Source organism: Patiria miniata, unplaced genomic scaffold (genome assembly GCF_015706575.1).
Source record: "Patiria miniata isolate m_02_andy unplaced genomic scaffold, ASM1570657v1 HiC_scaffold_10, whole genome shotgun sequence".
Lineage (NCBI taxonomy): Eukaryota > Metazoa > Echinodermata > Asteroidea > Valvatida > Asterinidae > Patiria > Patiria miniata.
The window spans coordinates 12354526-12375235 of record NW_024037048.1 but is presented as its reverse complement, the minus strand read 5'-3'; the positions used below and the strand labels follow the sequence as shown (position 1 = coordinate 12375235).

The following is a 20710-nucleotide window of genomic DNA, read 5'->3' as shown; positions in this document are numbered from 1 at the left end:
TTTAGACTTGAGTCATGAAATAGTTGGGTTTTGAATAATAAATCTTATAGCCTAAATATCTATGAATAGGGCATGCAAAGTTTATTGACCTTTTGAAGGTCACCAGAGGTCACTTATGAAATGCCCTTCATTATGAAAAAAAATCATAGCATGAACACCTGAATTTAGACTTAGTGTTAAAAAGTGGGGGTTTAAAGAGTAAATCATAATAACAATAAATATGTATACAAAGGTCATTGACATCTGGAAGGTCACTAAAGGTCAAATAATGTTTTTGCTTTCACATCTGATCTTTATTTTCATGGCCTGAGGACCTGGGGTGCTGTGGTCCAATGGTTACAGTGTACGACTCGTGTGCCGTGGTACATGGGTTCGAATCCTGACCGTGGGAACATGGTGCTTGTGCTCTTGAGCAAGGCATTTTACCATTATTGCTTCGTCCTTCGGATGGGACGTAAAGCCGTAGGTCCTGTGTGTTGTGTAATACACGTTAAAGAACCCAGTAACACTTATCGCTAAGAGAAGGGCTTTGCCCTGGTGTTTCTGGCAGTGGCTGCAATATGCGCCGCAGCACCTTGTAAACCCTTATAAGGTGCTACATAATGGGTCTCATATTTCTCATCAACTTTATTTACCTGTCTTTAATAATAGACATATCTTCAGCGCCTTGAGTACCTAAAAGTTGGTAGATACGTGCGCTATATAAGACTCCGATATTATTATTATTATTATTATGACATAGACTTTGGTCACAGGAAAGTAGTGTTTTCAAGAACAATTGTTAAAAATTGTGTATGTAAAGGTCATTGACCTCTCAAAGATCACCAGAGGTCAAATATGAAATGTCTCCACATCTGAAAATTTTCTTCGAGGCATGAAGAACCAATGTGCGAAGTTTCATGCTTTAGTCACAAAGTGCACAATCCTATCACTCAACAGCCCCACTACTGTGGGATCAGACCGGAAGTAAGGGTTACATGATTTTGCATGTACATGTATCATCAAAAATGAAGATCCTGGATTATTCTATCAACTCCTGTAAAAAGCAAAATCAGATCTCTCACTGTTGATTTTATATTGATTTTCAAAGATTACAGCTAGAAATCTTTGGTTGCTTGTAATCTGATACTTGATGACGTCATCGTGACGTCATTACCAGAAAGCTTGAGAGCTAAGTTAACTGTGCGATTTGAAGCAAGCATCTGGATTAAATCTCTTGCGGTTTATTTTTCAGCAATTTTTTAAGGTTTAAAGGTATTGTAAATTTGTAATTGTAACTTCCGGTTTGGTGACGTCATCAATCTTTCCCCCCCTCAACTTGTTGTTAGCATGAAGCTGGTTGTATACATCAATTATAAAAATGATTTCAGCAAACATCGCCAAACTCATCAACTCTAACATTTTATGACATCACCGTTATTTTTTTTGTACAGAACAACTTAGCCAGAGCATACATGTATATCGTTGAAAGCAAGTTCACATCTTTTACCAATTTTCAATCATAAGGATCTTCCGCTTTCATCAAGAAGGAATTGTCACATGATTTTGCAAGTAATATCAGAAATGAAGACCCTGGATTATTCTATCAATTCCCGCAAAAGTCATCTCACGGTTGATTTTATAATGATTTTCAAAGATTAAATCTATTAATCTTTAACGTCACCTGAATGCAACGTCATGTGACGGTGACCCATGATGACGTCATCATGACGGCACTTCATTTTTCATCTATAATACATCCTGGTCTAGGTACATACCATTTTTCAACCCAATCGGGTCTGTAGTTCTGTAGATATACCGGTATGCCTTCAAAATATGCGCCTTTACTGTGACGTCACATGACATGAGATGATGTCATCATACAACAATTTTCGACACACATCTGCAGGTGCTGGTCTGAGTGTGTGCCAAGTATAAGGCAATCGGATTGATTTTAGTGGCCAAAGTGCTGCTAAAAAAAACGTGTACAAACACTATGGGCAAAATGACTGGAAAAAAAAATAATAAGGAAAAAAAAAAATACAAATAAAATTTAAAAAAACAAAGGCTGTTTAGGCAAATATGCCGAAACAGCAAATTATTTGAAAGTTGGGTGTCTGGGTATTGATCAGTGTTGTAGTCGAGTGTTTTTTCCCCTAGTACCCAGTACTGCTGAGTAAGTAGATTGTCGAGTAAGAGTACCAGTACTTGTACTTCTGAGTACCAGTACGAGTACTTCAGAGTACGAGTACCAGTACTTGTATAGAGACGACATATATCGTGATTTTCGTCACGAACAAGATACAACTTGGGCACAAAAGTGTCACAAATTCTTCACAGGCCGAAAATTTTTGACAAGTGTTATTAGTATGCAAAATGTGAAGTGATGTCATAATAATGTAATCGGTTGATGTTTTTACGATTTTTTTAAATTAATTTTCAAAAATTTTCAAAAAAGCCTATGTTCTGTTAATTGTACAGACATACGGTACATGTAGTTCTAGGGTTTTTTTCTTTTTTTTTCTAGTGGTTCCACCCCGAATCCCATTGACTTTGTACACGTTTTGTAACCGCATCATTTTGGACCTTAAAACAATCTTGTATTCTAATGAAACCTAACCTATGTTTAGAACCAAAAACAAAAACAGTAAACAAACCATTGACCATTTTGTCGTTTTACAGTTTTGTCAAACGGTATTAAGATAAATACGGTTATTCCATTTTATAAGTTTAGTAAAAATGCATTACAGCATAACAATCAATGATTTCTGTTTTACAGTTTTACACAAACAACTTTAAAAAACAGCAAAACGGACAGTATTGAATGCAGACTGGTTTTTTTTTTTTCAGTGTAGTCATAGTTAACAGTCCGTGGTGCATTTTGTGGCGGTGGGCAAGGGGGTCTCAGGACTGAGGAGGGGGACCATGCCGTGCACGAAAAAGTGTTATCATTGTTTAAGTAATGCGTGGTGTGATTCTTTAATTATGGCGTGACCCTGACCCCCATCTACTGCGATTCACTTGGTGGGGCTTAAAGAGTTCAAGTTGCAAGCAAAATGGCACTGGGAAATTTCAAGGAGGAAATTTCACAATGGATATAGGATGGTAAGACGTATGAAGAAGTTGCAGATATGTTGAAGGAAATTTGAGTTCCACGTGGCTCTTCAATAGCCACTATTCGCAAATTCTGTCATGAGAACGACATAAATAAATATGAGGGCAAAATTCCCAGGCAGTGACTTGATCCCAAAGACACATTAACATTCCAAGGTGCATTGCTTAATTGCCAAACCTGAAGCCAAAAAAAAAAAAAACCAGGTAAAAACAAAAAAAAAGCCGCGTCGCCGCACCACTTTTGGGGCAAGCTCCATACCAGAAACCGGAGACTTTTTTTTTTGGCCTAACCGTTTATCGCTTTTTACAATTAAAAAAACACCAAAAAGGTAATTGTTTTTTTGTGACTTAATACCGTTTGACCGTTTTACAAAAATGTAAAACAACAAAATGGTCAATGGATAGTTTACTGTTTTTGTTTTTGAGGAAATCCAAAACGGTAAAACGAAATAACGGTATGTCCCGGGATTCTTGGCAAGGTTTCAGATTCATGACGTAATCAGATCGGAAGTTACTTCAAGGAGAATTTGAAAACAATCATATTTTAAATTGAATTCTATCATTTGATCCATGTCGTATATCTTCGTAGCCCAAGTAACGATTTCAATTACAATGTTCACCTTTTGCTTCCAAATACTAGTGACGTCATCAAACCGGAAGTTAAATGTTATGAATACATACACTAACTCTTTTTTTTCCATATTTGCATACGTTTTTTAAACTTCAAAGTCAACATTTATCCACTCCGAACTAAATCAGTATTCACTTCCCGTTTTTGAATAATTACGTCATCAAACCAGAAATAACTTGCATGTGTACACAGAATGTTTATGGAAATTTATCACACCGTTAAAGATGTATTTTAAAACAAAATAATTGATAGTGATGGATAGGATTTAATTTTGTGATCCTCTGTTTTTACATAAACATATTCATAACTTAACTCGGCAGTGTTTAATGAAAAAAACTGCCTGCCCGACCACTCTGCGTTTGTAACTAAACAAACGCGAACCTCTAGTTTCTTTTTTTTTCCGGGTTTTCTCCTAAACGGTATATGATATGAACTTGTAACTTCCAACACATATCGACCCTCATTCCGAGTGGTGCATATTACTCTGACGTCATCGAGTGTCAAATTATAAGCGATTTTAGCTAAAAAAAGTGACCAATTACTCTCACCTATAACTCTTGAACAAAATAATCAATGATGTTTGTATTTTGTAATCAGATAGACCATTAACTGACCAACATTTTTTGTTGTGTACGTGAACTGGCTTGACCTTTACTTCCAGGTCTACCGGAAGGTAAAATTCAGGTGAGTTCAAAATGAAGACTTTAGCCTGAAATCGAGACAAAAGAAAATTCCTTCGGAATGGTTTACGGTATGATCATAAAACCTAGTGTGAACTTGTACCATGTTACGAAGATGTTACAAATTTTGTTACGTCATCATGACGTCATCAGGTATCATATTACAAGCAATTTAAAGGGAATATACATCATTTGCTTTTGCTGTAATTTTCAGAAATGGATGGAATTGGGGGGTTGGAAATATATAGCAAATATAGTTACACTGACTTTTTTTGAGGTTTTGGGTTCGATAATGCTATAAAAACCAAGAAAAACAATCATTTTCCTGTAGTCTGGTTCCCTGACTCCATTTAAGAAGAAACAGAGCAGTTTACATATATTGGGGAATTGTAAGGTCAATGAACCAGTCTAGCTAGCTTGTACCCGTTCATAGGTGTGTAATCGATTGCAAACAAGTGCGATGGTCAACTGGGGCCAGTATTTGAAAAAAAGCCAGTGTTTTCCAACGCTGATCGGCCGATCAGCGTTGGAAATTGATACAAAAATACCACTTTTCTTGAAAATGACAGTATACCAGGTGCCATGATTTTACAGGATGCCATACACTGTCATTAACTAACAGTCCAGCAAGGTATTTCAAAATGATTTGGTAGTTTTATTTTTTGATGTTTGCAAATGTTGTATTTTCCCTTTAGGCCAAAAAAAAAAAGTCTCCGGTTTCTGGTATGCGCGCGCGTCGCCGTAGCCATGCGCGTCGGCAAAATGAAAAGTTTTTTTTCAATAAAAGATGATGTCTCAAAACCGCCAAACTCACTAGTTTGACTGGAATCCTGCTGCTGCACAATTTTAACGTGTTTTTAGATGGGGTTATGATCGAGAATAAGCTTTATGTGGCCTCAATAAAAGATGATGTCTCAAAACCGCCAAACTCACTAGTTTGACTGGAATCCTGCTGCTGCACAATTTTAACGTGTTTTTAGATGGGGTTATGATCGAGAATAAGCTTTATGTGGCCTCTCTGGACTCCCAAATATTTGCACTAAGTTTAGTCGGGCACCATTTGCAGTCATCAGCCGACATTTGAAGCAAAAAAAAACAGGTAAAAAAAAAAAAAAGCCGCGTCGCCGCACCACTTTTTGGGCAAGCTCCATACCAGAAACCGGAGACTTTTTTGGGGGGGCCTTAAGGGCAAATTTTGACAAAATAGTTTGTGCTATATCTTTTTTACTAAATAGAGTATCGTGTTCGTTTTTGCGTGAGGTTGTAAATGATGCTTCGGGCAACATTTCTTGTTCCCGGGCACAAAACCGCTTGACACCGGAAGTGCAATACAAATGTAATACAACTTGAAAGCGGAAGCTCTTTACTATAAGCAACTAAAGTGTTTAGAATGGAATACAGGACACCAAAACAGCATTATGACGTCATCATTTGAAAAGGTGCCCTCTGGCGGTACAACAAATGGGGTTTCCTGTTTTTTAATTTAAAAACCATCCGTCCAAATTTAACCAAATTGCCCTTTGTTATGTGTTGTCAGCTACAAGATTTCAAAATTTTAAGATTTCAAAATTATGACGTCATCAGACCGGAAGTTACTGGAAGGAGAATTTGAAAATGATCATTATTTGTTCATTCTATCATTTGATCCCTGTCTTATGACTTTGTTCGAAGCCCAAATAATGATAACCATTACAATGTTGACCTTTGGATCTTTAATGCTGTGATGTCATCAAACCCGAAGTGAGGTGTTAGTAATACATACACTTAAATTGTCCATATTTTCATACGTTATTTTAACTTCATAATGAACATGTGTCCTCTCCGAACTAAATAAGTATTCACTTTCCCTTTTTGAACTAATGACATCATCAAACCAGAATAACTTGTACGTGTACATGAAATGTTTAAATTTTCGTGATACTTTGTTCTGACGTAAAAATATTCATAACTTATTTAACTTGACAGTGTTTCATAAAACAGTTGTCTACCCGACCACTATGCGTTTGTAACAACAAACGCCAAACTTTTTTTTTCTTCTGCTTTTCCGCTTAAAAGCGGAAAAGCTTTTTGTTCTGATTTTGTTATTGCTTTAAAAGCAGAAAAGCATTGCTTTTGTTCTGATTTTTTTGTTCTGATTTTTTGAGTGGTCGGGCACAACCCGATCACTGTCTTTTATTGTTCCGATTAATTTTTTTTTTTCGGTCAATAATTCTCTGCGGGTTTTCTCCTCAACGGTATATGGTATGAACTTGTAACTTTCAACATATATTGACCCTCATCCCTAGTGGTGCATATTACTCTGACGTCATTATGACGTCATCGGGTGTCAAATTACAAGCGATTTTCGTTGAAAAAATGACTTTCTTCTTTCACCTGTAACTCTAGAACGAAACGATCAATAATGTTTCAATCTTGTAATCAGATAGACCATTAGGCCAAAAAAAAAAAGTCTCCGGTTTCTGGTATGCGCGCGCGTCGCCATAGCCATGCGCGTCGGCAAAATGAAAAAGTTTTTTTTTCAATACAAGATGATATCCCAAAACCGCCAAACTCACTGGTTTGACTGGAATCCTGCTGCTGCACAATTTTAACGTGTTTTGAGATGGGATTATGATCGAGAATAAGCTTTATGGGTCATTCCATGTCAGACCAACGCACTTTTTTACCTCATGTCTTCCGATTTTGATTAAAATTGCTGTGCTTGTAGGTCCTAATGAGCAATGAATACACACCAATTTTTAGCCCGATCCGACCTACCATGTGGTCAGGGCAGAAGCCACAAAAAATGGCATTTTTAGAGTAAAATACCACCCTTTTGGTATAAATATGTCAAAACTATGGCAATTTTCATCGAATATACAATGTATGTGAATTTGTTATTAAAATAATGAGGATTGCATGCTCAAAGCACTTCTTTTGTCAAAATTATATTTTGTGAAAAGTAGGTCACATGACCTTTAATATGCTATCGTGACCTTTGACCCATTTTTTGTAATAATGTATCATTCCGAAAATCAACGAAATAAAAATAACTTGCTAGAGCATGTCTTCCTCTATCAGAATCTACTAAACATCAGTTGGGGTCTTCAAAATTTACAACTTTATGACTATTTTTGTACAGTTGGTAGGTTACAAATGAGTCAATTTATAGACTTTACATAAGAAATACACCAACACAACTTACTATTCTGTTTCTAAAGTTACTAAAATATATCTTGGTTTGTGAATTTCTCATTCTGAGGGCTGATGAGGTCTAACCAGACTCATAGTGTAAATTATCAGCAGTGGCGCACCCAGGATTTGGCTTTTGGTGGGGGGGGGGTTCATAAATCGTTTTTTGTTCAAATTTCTGTTAAAGATTGGACCAACAAAAACTAGCCTAAAATCAAACAAACAAATTGACAATGTTGGGGGTATGTTCAAGCCCCCCCCCCCCCCCCCCCCTGGGTGCCACTGATAATTAGTTATCCCACGAACGCGCTTGGAATATGAAATAATGCAATGCTGCTGTGACCCATATGCCACTCGATGCACTACATAATTCCGTGTTCCACGAGTGCAAGTGGGATTTATAACCAATTTATCTTCAAGCAAACTTGATATCAAATGCGTACACGCGGTGAGGATGATATGTACGTGCATACATGTACTGTTTTGGTCCGTTCTGCAGGAAATAACACAACATATGTACACGTACATTTCTAATATCTGGGGTGCAATATAGCTGTGCAATATTAAAATCACACAGTTGTTGCTATAGATGGACTAATCAGGGTCTAGGATTCAAGTTTGCTTGAAGATATACTTAATATTACAATCAAAGTTACCTTTACTCATTCATCACTGTGCTTCTTGAACTTTAATGACTCTCACAGACTTGGCATTTTGTTTCTTTGAGATGAATTTCACCTGGACGTGAGTCCGCTGTACTGGGTGAAGGCCTGGTAACTGTTAGTGGTTAGCACACTTCCGAGTCCAGATATTCTGATTAGACAGTTTCTTTGGAATCAGAAGGTAGAATTTTGTTTTTCCTGGCTTTGTACTTTATACATAAAAATCTAGATTAATTTTAGTAACTTAAGAAACAGAATAGTAAGTTGTGTTGGTGTATTTCTTATGTAAAGTCTATAAATTGACTCATTTGTAACCTACCAACTGTACAAAAGTAGTCATAAAGTTGTAAATTTTGAAGACCCCAACTGATTTTTAGTAGATTCTGATAGAGGAAGACATGCTCTAGCAAGTTATTTTGATTTTGTTGATTTTCGGAATGATACATTATTACAAAAATTTGGTCAAAGGTCACGATAGCATATTAAAGGTCACATGACCTACTTTTCACAAAATATAATTTTGACAAAAGAAGTGCTTTGAGCATGCAATCCTCATTATTTTAATACCAAATCCACATATATTCGATGAAAATTGCCATAGTTTTGACATATTTATACCAAAAGGGTGGTATTTTACTCTAAAAATGCCATTTTTTGTGGCTTCTGCCCTGACCACATGGTAGGTCGGATCGGGCTAAAAATTGGTGTGTATTCATTGCTCATTAGGACCTACAAGCACAGCAATTTTAATCAAAATCGGAAGACATGAGGTAAAAAAGTGCGTTGGTCTGACATGGAATGACCCTTATGTGGCCTCTCTGGACTCCCATATATTTGCACTAAGTTTAGTCGGGCACCATTTGCAGTCATCAGCCGACATTTGAAGCAAAAAAAAAAAAAAAAAAACCAGGTAAAAAAAAAAAAAAAAGCCGCGTCGCCGCACCACTTTTGGGGCAAGCTCCATACCAGAAACCGGAGACTTTTTTTTTTTGGCCTTAGGTGGTTAACATTGTTAACAGAAAATGTTTCAGTCATCGTGACGTCACTCGTTGGCACACGATCCCACTATGGGGTCTTTACATGGGATAAGTTTCATTAGAATACGAGTTTGTTTAAGGTCCAAAATGCTGCGGGGAACAAAACGTGTACAAATTGTATAGGATTTGGGATAGAACTAGAAGAAAAAGAAAAAAAAATCTGAACAAAAACAATGCTTTTCCGCTTTCAAGCGGAAAAGCAATTACCAAAACAGCCATTTGTTTGTCCACAAACATACATCTAGCTAACTTGGGATTTTAATTTTATTGGATTGACTTATTATCTAATAAAGAATTAACAAAAAAGAAAAAAATAGGAATGGTGTGACTAGTGCAAATGTTACTTACTGTACAATTTACACCTGTTTTGGGAACACAAGTCACATTGTCCTCTTGTCCATAGATACATAAGGAATTCAGCTCACAGTCTAGGCAGTCAACACTCAAGTCAGAACATCTCATCCCACTTGAACAACTAGGTACTGCTGTGCTGGATATGACAGGGATCGTTGGCTGTGGTGTAGTGTTAGAAGTGTAAGTGCTGTTACTCATGCCAGTAATGGACTCTGAGGTTGGCCTAGATGGAAGCCTTTCCTGCGTTTGATGTGTAGAAGTGGCATGATACTTGGTTGTTGATTCTCCTGCAGTAAGAATGAGAATGAATCAAAATTTCAGAAGACGCTTTTGTTAGGCATTAGAAACTGTAGTTTTATTGGTCTAGAGTTGTCTCAAGTTATAAAACAAAATTTAAAAAAAAAGACGACCGAATGAAACGCATTGTTCGGAATATGGTTTATCTCAAACGCTTTTTTCGCTGTCACAGCCAGGTGTCTGGCTCAGCGAGTAGGCCATAGCGTTGTTCGTAGCTAGGAACTTGACTGGCTCAGTGTGGCGTGATGACTTACTGTGTGTGGGTCAATGCACGGCCGTTGGGCGATTGTAATATGATATCACGCTGTAGCTAGCTAACTCTGTGTTATTGCATACGTTGTAAAGCCAGGGCCCTGCAGCCCGGGCCGGGGCTATTGTTACGCGCACCCCGTTCTGTGTATGAGCTCCGTGTGTGTGTGTGCGTTCAGCGTTGTGTACAATACAATGGGCTTGCTTTCTAGTGATGTGTGCGCGCTGCTGTCTTCGAAAGAAATGAGACACGTTCCAACGCCGGGGGTGCTAACGGGTCCATCCACCCCTGGGCTACACTGTTCTAGGGTATAATCGTACCTCATTTGGGGCCTTACATTATTCATTTAGTAAGTTTGGGTCCATGCATTCCAATGTGGATGAGGTAATGTCTGAGTCCGTGTGTGTGGTTTCAGAGTGCGTGGTGCCTAATGCCATGGTAATACATAGCTATCATAGATACTACATTCTTCAGCTATCTCATCATCTGTTTCTGTTAGGCATCCATCTTCTTTCTCAAGTTGTGAAACTCCAACTTTCACCTTCTGTTTCTGTCCAACGTAGCTTTAGAAAGCTTTTGGTTTCCTCTTAAATTCCTTCATCAGTCTTTCCTCATAATTAGCTTGCTCTTGTCTGACAATTTTCCTTGTCTTGTTAATCTGCTTCTTGTACTCTTCATAGTCTTTGTACTGTTCTGATTTTCTGTACCTTTCATACAGATTGTATTTTGTCTTAATTGACTTCTTAACTTTGGAACATAGCCATGGTGGCTTGAATCTCTTCTTTGCTTTCTTCCGTGGGACATGGTCTTCTACAGCCCGGTTGTATACTTTGAGAAAACTCCATGACTCCTCGCAGTCAGGATCCTCCATCTCTTTCTCCCACTCCACTTTCTGAATGTCTTGTTTTAACTTGCTGTAGTCTCCTTTGCTGTAGGTTAATTCCGGAAAAAGAGTTGCGAACTCATGAATTTTCAAAGTACATTTTCCACAAGTAATACATTTTTTTTGGAAAGTACACAAACCAAGCTATCTGATCGCTGAGCCATGTCTCTGTACCAAGAACTATGTGAGGGTTCTCACTGGTGACTTTCTCTGCAACTGCATCTTTCTTTCCCCAAAGGCTTTGAAAGTTCACAACCCTAACCCCCTAGGCCCTTGTTGCTTACAACCATCCTCAATCCTCCAAAATGTTTCAACTCCGCCTAAATTTTTCAAAATTGTCAGACAGTCCTGCCTCAAAATGCATTCATCCTCAATCCTCCAAAATCCTCCTCATCCCAAAGCTTTGCACTTGTGTTTAAATGAAGGATAACCAACGCCAAATCCTTCAAAATCATCAGACAGTTCTGCCTCAAAATGCATTCATCCTCAATCCTCCAAAATCCTCTTGTGCTTCATTCACCATTCATCCTCAATCCTCCAAAATCCTCATGTGCTTCAATCGCCATTCATCCTCAATCCTCCAGAATCCTCATTTGATTCAATCACCATTCATCCTCAATCCTCTAGAATCCTCCAAAACCGCCAGGAGGATTTTGGAGGAGTGAGGTGGGTTAGGGTTAAATTAAGAGTTTCACGTGTCCTATCTTACGGGTCTTACAACCCTCGTCTACATCAGCATCGGAATTTCTTTTCTTGGCTTTGGTAGGCTTAGATCTATGTGTATCTCTTCTCTTGTTGGCAAATGGTGACGAAGTCATATGAGGGGAGGAGATATCACTCTCAAGACTGAAATTCGAATCAGAGTCAGTTCCATTGTCACTTGGGCACTCGATGAAAAGGAATTTTCATGGATGAAACTATGAGAAGACCAAAAAATACCAGGACTGATATTTGGGATGCCACATTGGTAGCATGTCCAAGAATAAGATGGATGTTCTTGAAGGACTTTGTACACCTCATCACTCATGTCAATACACAGCTTGTGATACCAACAGTTACACGTGTCGCAGGCAAGAGCTTCCTGGCCCCACTTTGCCGCCTTTTGACAGATTCTGCAGGGGTACTTTGGCTTGTAAGGCCCAGGATTAGGATAAATGTCTCCCGCTAGTGACAACGTGGCATATGTTTGAGCCACAATAGCAAGTTTACAAATCATGGCTAAATTCTTTGATGAAGGGTTGAGTATAATAGTTCCCAGAATGTAGTCTGGTGTGATTACAAAAGCTTCACTGTATCTGGCAGTAATACGTCTGCATGGGTGGTAATTTAGGCCACAGTTTATCAACATTCTAAGATGAACATCAGCAGCAATGCGAAAAACTGTATTGTTCAAGTTTATACAGTCAGGGTTGTTCAGTTGCTGAAGTCTTCCACAAGTCAAGAATGGCAAGAAATACAAAAATAGGGCCCACCTTCATGGTCTTGATATCCTTGAGTATGTTTAGTCAAGTACAATCCCTCTTGGTCATTGTTGGTAGTGCATGGAATTAGTACACAGAAGTAAAATCCCACAAAAATTGTCGTTAAAAATCCACTCGGCTGTCTATTTTTTGTACATGTGGCACGAACAGCGGCAGCCATCTTTAAAATGTCTCACGGCAGGATCACAAAAGACGGTTTAAAAAATGGTAAAAACTCGTTGAAGAGTCCTCCAAGGTTATTAAAAATGTGGATACGCTGGATAAGCAATGTAAAAACGATCAAAATCCACGAAGAATGACAAAAATTGATGCTAAAAACATAATAAAAAAGTTAAAATTCAAGCGAAAATCCCGAGCTCAAGACATACATTGTAACACGTCCACCCTCTTCCACACAGCACAGAACTGAAAAAAGATGTGATGATGGATCAACGACAGTGATTTGACTTCGGTTCGTGTTGTGTGAAAAAAGATACGAGCCGAGAGGCGAGAAAGTTGGTTGCGCGAATATTATAGTCGTGTTCCCTAACGTGGCGCACTTCGAAGCTTACCCGACTTTCCTTGTGTAGTGTTGCCAAACGTCTTTGTTGACTGCAGTGAAATACTAGTACTTTTACCTTATTAATGCTTGCTATTTAACCTCTGTGAACAATTTCGGTTTCATAAAATTTAATCTGAAATTTAAAAACGGTGGCGTCCGGAAATTGGGCACAAATTGGCGGAGTGTTCCCTAACGTGGCGCACTGAAATAAATCTCGGAAAATTCCAAATTAACATTTAAGAATTTCTGTAAACTTGATAAATTCTGATAAACAATTATTATCTCTACTTACATACCCAGCCAGATGTTTGTCAGAAAATTATTTTCATATTTTTCGGGGCATTTTGAAGGGTTCACTTTGCACTTGAAAATAAAATCGGAAAATCACTCCAAAATAAATTTTTCTTCTAACTTGGTTACGGGTAAATAAACTCGCGATTTATGAACAGGAGTGTTTAGAACTTGATGAAATTTCACTTTGTGTGAAATTTCAGTTAAAACTTTTGCTCTAGGTAGGCGCTACAGGCGAAAAATCAAAGTGCGCCACGTTGGGGACCACGCCACGTTAGGGTAGGCCCATCAACAATACAGGGTGTATCAAAAAAAAGTATACACTTAGAGAAATGTATCAAAAAAGGATGTTTTATAATTTTTTCAAAAATCTGTCACTAAATATTGATGGACCAAGGTCTCACGCTTCAATTGCCACCATGTCAATCTTCAGCTGTTCCGCATGAGTGAACACTAGCTATTTATTTTCACCAGATTTCAATTGGCTTGCGCACAAAAGTGAAATGGTTAAAACACAATCAAACACCGTGGTAGGGAAGTTTAGGCATGTGCTTTGTTGCTCACAAATTTTCTTGAAAATTGGATTAACCCTTAGTCCTCCACAGGCCCACCAGGTTTGGACTCAAGTTGCGCCTTCCTCAAAACATTAACAACAGCATGACCTTACAAGTCAATGATTAGGCCTAAGGGTAATCGTCATGAGGGAATGCAACGTTTGCACTTCATGCATGCACGATTCAGTCTTCGACGTGGCCACCATTTCTTTGCACACAGACTTCTGCCCTCCTCAGCATGTCAATGATTTTTGTCATTATCGACCTGGCAGAAGAAATGGACAATTTAGGCATGCCTGGTGGGCGCAAGATAAGGCACCACCGCACAAGAGGAGGATCGTGACTGAATTGTTTGGCGATCGCTTCTTCGCATTAAACCGTCCCGTCGAGTGGCCCCCAAGATCACCCGATCTTACCCCATACTGGACTTTTTCTTGTGAGGCCATGTTAAGTCTAAGGTGTACACCACTCCACCAAGAGACCTGGATGACCTGCAAGAACGTGTTACTGCCGAAGTTGCTGTTGTGAGGCAGGATGCCGCAATGATTAGGTGCGCAGTTTATGACATGCTGAGGAGGGCAGAAGTCTGTGTGCAAAGAAATGGTGGCCACGTCGAAGACTGAATCGTGCATGCATGAAGTGCAAACGTTGCATTCCCTCATGACGATTACCATTAGGCCTAATCATTGACTTGTAAGGTCATGCTGTTGTTAATGTTTTGAGGAAGGCGCAACTTGAGTCCAAACTTGGTGGGCCTGTGGAGGACTAAGAGTTAATCCAATTTTCTTGAAAATTTGTGAGCAACAAAGCACATGCCTAAACTTCCCTACCACGGTGTTTGATTGTGTTTTAACCATTTCACTTTTGTGCGCAAGCCAATTGAAATCTGGTGAAAGTAAATAGCGAGTGTTCACTCATGCGGAACAGCTGAAGATTGACATGGTGGCAATTGAAGCGTAAGACCTTGGTCCATCAATATTTAGTGACAGATTTTTGAAAAATTATAAAACATCCTTTTTTGATACATTTCTCTTAGTGTATACTTTTTTGATACACCCTGTATATTGGGCAGTGCGGATTTGGGGCACCGGACGATACAATAAGATAGTGGATATTTTGCCGGAGGTAATGACGGCAAACTAACGTTTACTAAAGGTTTGCCGGCGGCAATCCATATCAACAGAGGGCGCTGTACTCTTTAAGATAGGGCTGAATTATAAGAGGTATTAAATTCCCACAAAAAGTTGTGTAGCACGTTTGGTGTAGTGGTTAAGCGAAAGCTCTAATGAGCGGGATGACTCGAGTTCGAATCCGATTGCCGCCACGTTTTTAAGGTTTTTTTCCCATCCCCAAAAAATAAGAATATTCTTCTTTTATTATTTTAATATGTCTCAAACATTTTATTGCAGAGTATTACATTTTCTTTTTCAGATTTGTGGCTCTGGAGGATTTTTTTTAAAAGGGAAATAAAGTCCGAAATTATAAAATGGTCTGAATCTAGTCCGAGTAACTTGGACCCAACTTATCGCCTTTTTTAACATTTGGACATGGTCTGGCGATAGTAAGGTCCAAGCTAATACCGAGACCTAGACAACACAGTCCCAAAAACCAACATTTTCCAACAAAAAACATCAGATTTCACCTTCAAAACGGCCTCCAAATTACTAGATATGCCACCTGAGGTACAAGTAGACATCGATAATTAAGATGGTTGTACTGAAGTTTACTTACGATCCGGAAAAAAGTGAAATTTTCCGTTCAATTCTGAAGACCCCCTCTGCCAAGGTTGTCGTTGTTGTGCTCACGTTCAAAACTGCATGATAATGGCGTCTGACCTCGACCTCATGCAAATGTCTGGACGGCGCGCTTGCGCATAATGCACTGCATGCACGGCAGATTCCCCTGCGCCGCGCCGACGACTGTTTCCTGATGTAGAGCGCCAGCCATGCGCCTGGCTAGCCAGCGCGACTCCTAGGCGTGCCGCGAACTTACATAGCACTCTACATCAGGAAACAGTCGTCGGCGCGGCGCAGGGGAATCTGCCGTGCATGCAGTGCATTATGCGCAAGCGCGCCGTCACGACATTTGCATGAGGTCGAGGTCAGACGCCATTATCATGCAGTTTTGAACGTGAGCACAACAACGACAACCTAGGCAGAGGGGGTCTTCAGAATTGAACGGAAAATTTCACTTTTTTCCGGATCGTAAGTAAACTTCAGTACAACCATCTTAATTATCGATGTCTACTTGTACCTCAGGTGGCATATCTAGTAATTTGGAGGCCGTTTTGAAGGTGAAATCTGATGTTTTTTGTTGGAAAATGTTGGTTTTTGGGACTGTGTTGTCTAGGTCTCGGTATTAGCTTGGACCTTACTATCGCCAGACCATGTCCAAATGTTAAAAAAGGCGATAAGTTGGGTCCAAGTTACTCGGACTAGTCTGAATCCCATCTTGTGAATGTGAATACGAGGTTACAACGATAATATTGGCGTGGAGCCAGACTAAAATTTGTCACCGGAAAATGTTTAAGTACAAAAAAAAAATAACTGCGCATGTTCAGTGCATATCCGGCAAACTGACGTTTACTAAAGGTTTGCCGTCTCCGGCGAAATATCCACTGCCATACAATAAAGATAGTGGATATTTTGCCGGAGGTAACGACGGCAAACTAACGTTTACTAAAGGTTTGCCGACGGCAATCCATATCAACAGAGGGCGCTGTACTCTTTAAGATAGGGCTGAATTATCAGATAATGGTGTAGTGGTTAAGCAAAACCTCTAGTGAGCGGGATGACTCGGGTTTTCCCGATCCCCGCCACATCACATTTCAAAGTTTTTTTTCCCATCCCCAAATAAATAAGAATATTCTTCTTTTATTATTTTAACATGTCTCAAACATTTTATTGCAGAGTTAACATTTTCTTTTTCAGATCTGTGGCTCTGGAGGATTTTTTTTAAAAGGGAAATAAAGTACGAAATTATAAAATGGTCTGAATCCCATCTTGTGAATACATGGAATACGAGGTTACATCGATAATACTGGCATGGAGCCAGACTAAAATTTGTCGCCGGAAAATGTTTTAAGTACAAAAAAACAGTAACTGAGCTGCGCATGTTCAGTGCATATCCGGCAAACTAACGTTTACTAAAGGCTTGCCGTCTCCGGCAAAATATCCACTGCCTACAAAAATTAAAACAATCATCACTTGATCATGACATATTTAGCATGTTTAGCCAGGCATAGGGCCTAACTCACCTTGTCCACACACATGTATTGCACATGAATATATGACATACAGTAATACCACTAAGCCATTGCGGGATCCAGTTGATAAGTTGTTGGGCATGTTGGGGCATGGAGGAGTAAGTTTGGGGTTACGATCTGCCATTACCCTGCTGCTATAGTGCTAGGGTGTACTAGCTGCGAATTAGCTGTCGAGCGCAATTTGAGTCCCCGCGCAAGTTTAAACTTGCGCGAGCAAGTTTAAACCTGCGCGCACGCAAGTTTAAACTTGCGCGCTACATAGATTTTCCCCATGCATGCAAAGCCGCTAAACTATTTTTTTTTCCTGGTAAACTCAAGCAGATAATAACATTATTTTTCAAGTAGATTTTTCTCCGATTAATAGCACCACTGTGCTTCGTGAGACAATGCCTTTTTAAAAACTTTTTATTAACTAATGAGGTTGACTGTGTAGAGGATCAGAGATAAGGGGTGGTATAAATTGTTCGCATTACCATGGTAATGCGAACAATTTATGCACTTAATTTTCATCATGATGTGTATTGTTGTTTATGGCTCATTAGGATTTTTGTTTAATACACAACATATTTATTCATTTATTCGAATTAATTAATTAAATTAATAATTTGAATAAATTAATTAAATCATTAATAAGTTTATTTACTTTTTAAAATAATTACCATTTTATGTGCATAGCGTTTTTAAGTTAAAGCATGTAAACATTAATATGAATTATTGAGCCTGAAAATGAAATAGTTGTTGAAGTAACAAATTAAATTAATTAATTAAATTAGTAATGAGTTCATTATTTTTTAAATTATGCATTTTTTAAGTGTACACAGCGCTCGAAACGTTATGCAAAGTATTCTTAAAAACAAAATGAATACCGTCCAATTAATTGCTAAATTAATTAAATTAGTAATTTTTTTAGAATAAGTTCTTTTTTAATTGTCACAGTACATGTAAATTAAAGCATTTAAAAAATAATGTAAATGATTACTATAACGTACGTCAAAACTTGAAGGTATCATAATCATAAAAACAATTGAAGGTATCATAATCATTCTTTTTACGTTAACAACGGGTTACCCCTAAGAAATTATGATTTATTTCAATCAAAGAATATCAATAAAAGGCTAATTAGTTTTACAAGGCAAAAAAACTTGAAGCTGGTCTCCATTATTGAACACTTGAACTTCAGTACACTTTCCAAGCAATTGGCGTGCTTATTGATTGCTTGCCTGGTCCCCTCCCCGACCCCGCGCCCTCAGAAAACTTCTCTGATAAGCACTGCTAAATCTCAATGTTTCTTTTCAATTCCCCTCTTTATTTATTTTTTTGTTCATTAATTTATTCCATTATTTATTAATTTATTTCTCCATGTACTCGTGTTTTGAACATTTTTTTTCTTCATCAATGAAAATCCCGCCCGCAAGGTTCTCAAAATTGCGATCGCCTTTGCGCAAGTTGTAACGTGCGCACGCAAATTAAAATGGCGCGGTGTAATTTGCGTGCTTCGGGAGTCCCTCGCGCAAGTTAAAACTTGCGTGGGGACTCAAAATTGCGCTCGACAGCTGTATACAGTATTATACAACACCTGAATAAATCCCCGTCATCTGATTGGTGAATTGTAGATCACGTGACATATTATTATTCGGTATAAATGCACGGTGCGACCATGCGTTATACCCATGCGTTATACCGTTTCACTTTGCGCTTGTTCCATGACGCGGTATTTGCGTGCAAAATGCATGCTGGTGTTCGCGTTCAGCGTAGCGCGTATTGTTCCAAAGAGCCAGCGCTACAGCGTTGGGTTCAAACAGTTTCGTGAAGGGGTAGTTCAACATCTTTAAAATCAAAATAAATTGTAGTTTATAATTTACCAATCAAATGACGAGAATTTATTCTGGTGTTGTATAAAACAAATAACGAATGTTTTACGTTCGTGCGATGGTAAGAATAATTTCATTCGGTGACAGATTGAATGTTCTATTCCACTCGGCTTCGCCTCGTGGAATAGAACATTCAATCTGTCACCTCATGAAATTATTCTTACCGTCGCACTCACAAACATTCGTTATTTGTAAACTGTTATCACACTCACAGCGAAAAGGTTACGTTAGGGCCGGTGTCACATAAAAATCCGACTCCTTTTTTTTCCCCGGAGGACTGGGAACTAGTCTGGGAAGTGCTTTGTTTAGGCTAGACAAGTTACAAGTCCCTGTATATGTATCATATGCATGCCACGAAAACCCCCCGATATCCAGAAGTTGCCAAAATTGCTCCTTTGACAAGATAGAATCCAGCTCTGCAGCGTAATGTTGGGGGTGGGTGTGAACAATTAATTGGTGGCAATTTAAATGGGAAATAGCATTAGCGTTATGGGATGGGATGTCACAGTATTCATTCCCATTTTAGCCTTGGTCAAGGCTGGTCAAGGCGCTAGTTGTTATTCATCCGGCCGTAACGCGGTAAACGATATCTTCGCTAGCGCTATGCATGCAGTCATATGTCTATGCATGCAGTGCATTAAAAATACAGCGCGAACATCGACCTCTCGCGGCCACTATTTTTATGCAGATCAGTTGGACCCAATCTAGCGCCTAATTGGTTCAATCGTCCATTTGAGGTTTTGGGGGTGGTGCTCATTATGTTAATAGCCTTAGCTGACCTTAAATGTCGTTTATTATTGGTCGATCGTTGCATGGAAACTTGCATAGTGAAACGTGGCACCATACATAATCCATACACATACACGTTGTGTGTCTCTGCACACGGCACCAATGCACAAAAACTGTGGTTCCTGTCTTCCTGTCACGTCCGCAAAAGGCGAATAGCTGCAAATATTTTGATGACGTCCGGATTTACCAAGGTGTGATTGGACACTCCACATATTAGCCCCGCCTACACTTATCTGTATTCGCATACGAGGTCGTGCGCTAGAAATCCAGCGAAAAATAAAGACGCTTGCCGACGATTGAACCAAGGCGCCAGATTGGATCCAACTGATTTGCATAGAATGGTGGCCGCGTGAGGTCGCTGTTCGCGCTTTATTTTTAATGCACCACATGCATAGCGCTAGCAAGGATATCGTTTACCGCGCTACGGCCGGGATGAATAACAACTAGCGCCTTGACCAAGGCTATCTCATTCTTCACATTCTTCATTCTTACGTTTCCCCCCCCCCCCCCCCCCCCGCTTTTATTATCCCAAAAATCAGAATTCTTTCCAATACACTATTATTATGTCTCTTATTTTTTCCCGTCCCCCCCCCCCCAATACGCGTATACTTTCATATCCACTCTACTTTTCAGCGTTAAGTAAGTGACCTTGCGTTGCAACAGTATAATTATTAAGCATCAGTGAACGAGGATGCAGCTAGACTTGCCAAGCGCAGCCGGTGCTTGGCATCGACAAGACCGTTATCTTGTCGCGCATTCTTAAGAATGTGCGCTCAATCTGGAAAAGTTATTTTTGCGAAGATTGCGCAAGGATCCAGTTGCGCAATCATAAGAATGTGTATGCGTATTCTTAAGAATGC

General features: G+C 39.0%; 1 protein-coding gene across 2 annotated transcripts in view; it reads right to left on the bottom strand.

The window, feature by feature from the left end:
* LOC119738400 (TM2 domain-containing protein 3-like) overlaps positions 1-17424 on the bottom strand; it is a 42568-nt gene extending 25144 nt beyond the window's left edge. Inside the window, exons 1-2 of one of the 2 annotated variants that reach the window (XM_038213290.1) lie at positions 17182-17424; positions 9623-9915 (exon numbers count right to left, since the gene is read on the bottom strand). In XM_038213290.1, coding sequence (XP_038069218.1) covers positions 9623-9915; positions 17182-17314 — 426 coding nt within the window. In that variant the 5' untranslated portion in view covers positions 17315-17424. Of the gene's footprint in view, positions 1-9622; positions 9916-10922; positions 11293-17181 lie in introns of those variants that run through there. The other variant, XM_038213298.1, reaches the window with a different exon arrangement.
* Positions 17425-20710: the final 3286 nt, after the last annotated feature.